Source organism: Phalaenopsis equestris, unplaced genomic scaffold (assembly GCF_001263595.1).
Source record: "Phalaenopsis equestris unplaced genomic scaffold, ASM126359v1 Scaffold231919, whole genome shotgun sequence".
Lineage (NCBI taxonomy): Eukaryota > Viridiplantae > Streptophyta > Magnoliopsida > Asparagales > Orchidaceae > Phalaenopsis > Phalaenopsis equestris.
In genome coordinates this window covers 39,735-47,363 of record NW_018249888.1, presented here as the reverse complement: position 1 = coordinate 47,363, position 7,629 = coordinate 39,735, and the positions used below count along the sequence as shown (strand labels likewise).

Sequence of the window (7,629 nt, the reverse complement as noted above, 5' to 3'; positions counted from 1 at the left end):
CCTTCCCCGTCTACAATACAGGCGGTGTAAGCCTCCGTCTCTTCTTCTATGAAAGACTGACCTAGACTGTATTCAAAGGCTTCTACAGACACATTTTCTTCATTCTCTTCCGCCAAATGGAAGTCAATATCATTACGGGAATAATGTCTTCTAATGTAATTATGGAGAGTCATTGTAGCAAACACAATCTGGACCTGCTTGAAGAAATTGTAGTGAGACATATCACGGAGTATCACTCATTTCTTTTTCCACACACCAAAAATTCTTTCAAGGACACAGCGTAAGGATGAATGTCGTTTATTAAACATTTCTTTTATGTCTTGTGTAACGTTGTTTGCACGTGCAAAGTCTGGTATGTGATATCTCGTGTCAGGAAATGGTTTTAGATACACTCGTTGCAATTGGTAATCAGCATCGACCAAATATTATTTACCTGATAAATTGAACAATTAATATGAAAATTTAAGTTGGCATTCAATAAGCTCAATCCCGAGAGTACCTGTAGGGGGATGTGGAAATTTGGTATTGGGATCCCGCATTGCAGATTTAAAAACTCGACCGTCATGTGCGCCGCCCTCCCAACCAGACTTAACAAAAGTGAAACACATGTTGAAATCACAGACGGACATGACATTTTGGGTGGGGCTACCACAACGGCCGATAAATATAACTTTATCATTATATGGGATACGTGCGTCAACATGTGTTCCATCAATCGCGCCGATGCAGTTGTGGTTGAGTTAATGTTAGAATCAATATATCATTGCATACTCTAACAAAATTAACTATATTGCATCGAAGAGGATACCTTGAAGAATGGCATATATCGCGCATCATTTTCTATCTCAGCAGGTGTATGCTTGAACTTATAATTTGAGAGTCTGGTGACATGAGAGGACAGACTAACAAGTACGCTCAATCTGATTGAGAAATATCTGTTGATTGTTTCAGAGTGTTGAAATCGCTCCATCACTCCTCGCATAGACTCATTTCGGGATAATATGAACAGTGTTATTGCGAGTACCTCATGTGGACTGATCCTCGAAGATCCATGAAGGCCATGAGATCCTACGAGTAATTCCAGAAGATCGATAAATATTGTCTTGCTCATTCGAAACATATTACAAAATCTTGTTGGGTGTCCAACAAGCAACTCTTCAATCCATTTATCGCCAATATATGAAGATGTCATGCATGACAAACGATCAATGTACGCGTTGTAGTATTCGTACATCAAACATATTACCGTCAGAAACATCCCACTTCATTTTCTTCTGCGTGAATCAATGTGGAAATATGTCTTCTTCTATTTGCATCTATGATGACCGGTATCCCTAAATGTAATTATGACGATAAGTGTGTGAGAGTTTGAGACATAAAAAAAAGACGTTTGCATATGCTTAGATGGGTACAACAAAGTTCACAAGTACAACTCTAGAAAGAAAAAAATAATGCAATAGGAATGTTCTAATGATGAAAAATATAAAACATCTCAAATGTTCAAGCGATCATAAAAAATAATGCAGTAGAAATGTTCTAGGGATGAAAAAAATAATCTTAAATGTTCAAGCGATCATAAAAACGCCAAATATATGCTACTCTACGGGCGGCACACATCTTCACAAAGATATACGGACTGGGTCCTCTATCAATTCTGTTGCGAACATATACAAATCTTCATCTGTATAGATTTTGGCAGTAGCGCTTAAGATTTCAAGTGCCTCCTCAATAGTGCTTGAATGAGAAACCTGACATTCTGCCTTGAAACAAGAAACTGCCTCGGGTAGCTCGTTTCTGAGGGAAGAAGCACCATATTTTCTTTTATCAACAACCTTTGGACGTTTGGAACGGAAAATAGTTTCATATTCGTTCTGATCCGGGCTGGGACGTCAATAAAATCAACCGAACCTCCAGGGGTTCCCAAATTCACGGCATTGCCAGCGAATCCTGTCTCACTTGGGCTACATGCATAGTTCCCCGTTGCAACAACCCCCCCCCTCCCAAACATGCGGTCGAGTTTCTCCGCAAATTCAGGCTCAATTCCAGAAAACTTAAACTTATTTGCAGCGGACACGACCTACATGGAAATTTATAAACACTCAATTAAGAATAAATTATAAAGTTACAAATAACAAAGTCTACAAACAATACTCACCGCAAGTCTTTCAGCCCACCATTCATCAAGTGCATCAACTGTTCGCTTCACTGGATCCCAACCCAGACTCGTAAATCCCCTTTTCAATTTTTTCCAAATTTTTCAGTCCTTCTTTAGTTGGTCTCACTTGTTCTTCATTTGCAACCCGTCGTACTCTCTGTCTGTACATTCCTTAAAATATCTGATAATATTTTGTCACCCTTCTTTATTGAAATAGGTCGTAGGCTTATTTCCTCAATCAATCTCTTTAATGCGAAGATCGATTCTTTCCAAAATTTCTAGTCCTTCTACAGTCGGTCTCACTTGTTCTTCATTTGCAACCTTTCATATTCTCTGCCTAAATATTCCTTAAAATTTCTGATAATATTTTGCCACCATTCTTTATTGAAATATGTCGTAGGCCTATTTTCCCGTTCAACGTTTCTTTTTCCCACAATGCAAGTATAACAACCTCTTTAGGTTTATTATCCATGTTATTACTATATCAAAACAAAGCTATGAAACGCAACAGTAAAATCAATTAGAAAGTAAAAATTTATGATACGTAAATCAGCTAAAATAATCAATATGAGTCATAATCAATATAACAAAAAGACTTCACAATTCAATTTACAATAGAATTATTTAAAAAATATAAGCTCCCAAACATGCAAATGATGAAATATTTGAATAAAAAAGGAACAAAAACCATAAATCCATAAAATTCTTCCTCACATGTAGTCTTTTTAAAAGTTCAGAAAAATAATTTAAATGCTCAATTCAACAAAATTCACGTTTGAGTTTTGAGCATAAAATTTATGGCTCTAAGTTCATATGGACCTTCTAATTGGTTTGTACCATGTCTGCAGTTGTGTTGCCCAAATCATGAAGGATGCTTTCTCAAGCATGATATGTATTTAAACCATAAAAGGATCATCTTCCTCTTATCCATATAGATAGATATTACACTTAAGAATTTGATAAAACCTAAGGATTAATAAACATAAAGATTGCAAAAATGGTGATAACATGAATTGAATAATATGTAAGAACTGAGATGTAAGATTAACCATAGATGCGTGTTTAGAAAAATTGAAAATCAATCTTTATCTATTATAAATCAATATCACTTAAGAATTATCTTGCCCGTACAAGGAGTCCCGAAGTGAATAGGGAAACAACGAAAAAAAAACAGGAACGACTCCCCGAATACGTAAACCACAAAGTAGAAACAAAATATGAATAAAATTTTGTAAGGAGAGGAGACATGCCGATTAGGAGCAGCGGCTTCGATCAGGACTCCACACCCGAGCGATGGTGGAAGATGAGCAGTGGGGAGGACCCGGGGGAGGCGTCACGACAAGGAGCAACGGCATAGGGGCTTCTCGCGACAAGGAAGGGAGCAGCGGCGTAGGGGCTTCTCGCGACAAGGAAGGGAGCGGCGGTTTCCCGAACGAGGTTAGGGCAGCTTTTGAGCGGAGCGGGGCGAAGGATCGGGGCAAAAGAGGTATTATCGTTCGAGAATACTGGGTCGCGGGGTCGATCCCGCGGCCCGCGTTCATCCTATTTAGCGGCAAGAGGCCGGTACCGCTAAAGGAAAGCACGCGAAAAAAAAGAGAGATTCGAAAGAGAGATTCGCGGTTTGGGGCCGCGACGCTCAGAAAACGCGGCCCCAAACGGAGCCTTACTTTCCTGGCCAAAAACTTCACCCAATTTCTTTAAGCAGCTAGTGTACAAGAATGGATATGTTATTGAGTTTGGAATTTAATTTAAAGTTTACACACTAGGGGTTCTATCGTTCAAGTAATATAGGATTTTCTTTAAAACCCAGAGTATCGATCTCACAGAGAAGCGAGATAAGAAATCTTATAGACTAAGTTTTAGTCTACTACCATCAGGTCTTATTTTAGAATATCGATTAAGGATATTTTTCTATCAACTATTCCTAAATACAAACCTAAATGTAAAGTTAAAGCTAACTAGATAAGTTGGTTTTGTGAATTTTGAGGTGTAAAAACTACCTTTCTCTCGTGATGATCTAGATAATGTGTAGGAATATGATGCTTAGAATCTAATATGAATAGTGACAATAGGAGCAAAAATCTAACTTAGTCTCTTCCGAGGGTCGAGTCCTTAGAATACTAGATTGTCAGGGCGAAACTTCTAGGCTGCCACCCTAGAGTCTCCTTCTCCTAATAGCCCTCAAATTGGCTCAATCTTAGATTTAAGGTATAAGCCCTGGACCAAATTGGTAAGAATTTAATCTGTCACCCTAGAAACATCAATTTACACCCATCAACGAATATCTCATAACATTGCATCGAATTTTAGGACTATTTTTCCTTCACCTATAAGTTCAATGTGATTCCTCCTAGTTGTTAAAGTCATAGTCCCCCCGGGTCATTATGGTTTACATCAAATTTTAACATATTAATTGGTCAGATTGAATATGTAAATGAAGCATGAAGTAAGAACTATCACTTTGATATGAAAAACTTATTCTAACATGCATCCCAACATCTTAAACATTTATCTAATTTATTCTAAAAGAAAAATACAAGAATTCTATTTCACAAAGCAAGTATCACACACAGCAAAAAACTTCATTAAATCAAAAAAATCTACTAAATAAGTGTTTACAATAAGTATAAGATAAAAAAGAACATAATACTTAATTTTTTTCCCTCTAAAAGAAAGATGAAAATCCCTCCAACAAATTCTTCTGCTGATCAATGCAATGTTAATACAATCTCTTACAGATATCTCTCAAAATTTTATTTTCAATCTATCTAGAAAATGTAGGAATCTACATTTCCTACTCCTATCTACGACCTCTCGACATTCCTGGAGAATTCCAAGACTTAGAAATGCCAAAAAATGTTTTTCCAAATGTCTAGATCTGTCAAATAACTCATTAGGGCATCCAAAAACACCCCTAGACAGTTCGGGAGCCTAGACAATGATTTGGGGCGCCTAGCGTCGTCTTCTTTATTTTCTCCCCCCCCCCCCCTTTTGGCCAAGAGAAAGAGTAACTCGAAGAGACGCACCTTTAAAATAACCCTTTTTTTGTTTTAGCACAAAAAGCTCCATTTTATTAACACAGGAAAAATTACAAAATACAGGGGAAGGAACCCAACCTAAGCCCTATACAACTCACAAAAGTAAAAGAAAAGGGTTCCTACCTCCCAAAAAAAAAAATACAACTCACTCCACACCCCAACCTAACAAAAATAAAGCAATCATGAAAGATCTTTAATGGCCAAAGCCAACAACTCATCAGGAAACGTAAAGAAAACCTTCGAACTGGAAAAATTCAACTCAAACTTTGTTGCCCAATGAGCCACCGCATTTCCTTCCCTACGAACATAAGACCAAATAACATTCACATTCTTAGTCAAGGCTCGGATCCTCTTTATCTGAAGCAAAATACTCCAATGCGCCTCTTTAAGCAACCTGCAACACTGTCAAAGAATCAATGAATCCATTTTCATAATGATATTAGACCAGCCTATTTTCTTAGTCAACATAAGACCAAACACCACTGCATCTTCCTCTGCAGTTAGAGCCGAACAAGGAACAGTCACAGCAGAAAACCAGCAAATTAAGGATCCAGCAAAATCGTGACAAACTCCTCCCATACTAGCAGCATTTGTTTTCCAACATCCATCAGTGTTTATCTTGAAAAAAGGAGAATCAGGTTTACACCAGGCAACTCGAATATCACGCCTGACATCAGTATTATGTAACCCCAAAAGCTGAAATCTAACAGCTAATTTCTTCCAACCCTTTCCTTTAAATTTGAGGAAAGAAAGACCCTTGCACAAATAACATAAAATAATACCCAAAGTATGGTAAACATTCGGTTTCTCATCATTAGAAATGGCATTATTCCTTATTAACCAAACAAACCATAAAACCACACAAGGAATAATGCTAAAAAACTCTTTGCCCAATTGCTTCCATTTGTTAAACAAATCAGTAAGAGATTGATTAGAATGATCCACTCTAATATTAAGAAGCTGTATAGAAAGTAAGTCTCAGATTGCAGTACTAAAACTGCACTCACAAAAAAGATGATGAATGAAGTCCTCTTTAGCTTTACAAAGAATGCAACGAGAAGAAATTCTTAACTCTTTCCTCTTAAGAATGTCATTAGTAGGAATAAGATTGTTTAAACATGCCATATAAAGAAGGACATAGAAGGTTTTAACCAAGGATTCCAAATCCAATCCAGCTGCAAACCTTGGGAGACAGGAATAGCTTGAGCAAAGCCCTTCGAAATAGAATCCACCATCCGCTTTTTAATAGTCAGCTTATCTTTCCTATCCCTAAGGATAGGAATCAAAGCTATAAAAAAGCATCATAAGAATTCACAGAATGCAATAGCTTATCCAGCCTCCAATTATTCTAATCCCAGAAATGATTGACAGTGATGTTAATATCAAATGGCACACCATAGTGATCAGCAAGCGCACCCTGCCTAACCAATTATCGAACCAAAAGGAATATTACCCATTACCCAAATCCCAACAAAAGAAAGTTTCTGTAATCTTAGAAACTTTAAGCATTTCTTTCCAAATGAAAGAATCACTCTTCCTCGGAGTTATAGTTAAAGGACGTTTCTCATCACAGTATTTATCATGCATCAAAGAAGCCCATAAGGATTTGTTCAAACGAAAACGATGCCACAGCTTCATAAAATTAATTTTTATAGAGTCTTGAATACTCAGATGCCTCTTCAAAATTCGTCCAAATATATTATATTTAAAAAAAATGATTATGGCGCCTAAGAGCCAACCTTCTAGAAACTTTAACAGTCTGGCGCCTAGGCGCCAAATCCTGACGTCATGGCGTCGAGCTCTCTGTTTTCATGTACAGAGTCCGGTGCTTAGGCGCTAGAAGCTGGCGCACCTAGGCGCTAGTTCACTTTATGCTCATTTGCTCCATTTGCCCCTTTTTGTTTCTTTTTTGCTCTTTTTTCTCCAAAACTTCATCTTTTGTACATAAAACAAAAAACACGCAAAATACCTTCCATTAAAGTTCAATATCATTAAAAATGAGCATAAAATCTATAAAAAATAGCACACTTTTAGACGTGTCATACCTCTTTGTCGTGCTTTTCTCAAGCCTCTCACACGTCTCTCTCACGCTTCGCATGAGCCTCTCATGCGCCTCTCTCTAGTGGTTGTCTTTCTGCTCTTCCTCTTCCCTCTGATCTCTGGTTACTGTGTGTTGACCTCATTTCTAGTGAGGTCTTAGTCTCCAACTCCTAGAACCCAAAATCTAGCCTTAGGAGTTTCTTGTTGACTATCCTAGCGGACTAGCAATGGAGTTCACCTCCCGTAGAACTTCAAGCCACTTCTTGACTCATTTTTGTGAAGAACTCGCATGAGTGGTTCCAAACACTCAACTTCTAGTTGCAAGGGCTAAGGACCAACATGTAGAGGGCCCGAAATTGAGTTCCTATAGGATCAACAGCCTTAGGTGAACCCTTT

The 7,629-nt window shown here is 37.8% G+C and overlaps 1 protein-coding gene across 1 annotated transcript in view; it reads right to left on the bottom strand.

Moving 5' to 3' along the window:
- Nucleotides 1-5,563: 5,563 nt before the first annotated feature.
- Nucleotides 5,564-7,629, bottom strand: part of LOC110038176 — a 16,034-nt gene continuing 13,968 nt past the window's right edge. Inside the window, exon 3 of the mRNA XM_020742947.1 lies at nt 5,564-5,587. Coding sequence (XP_020598606.1) covers nt 5,579-5,587 — 9 coding nt within the window. The 3' untranslated portion in view covers nt 5,564-5,578. The remainder of the gene's footprint in view (nt 5,588-7,629) is intronic.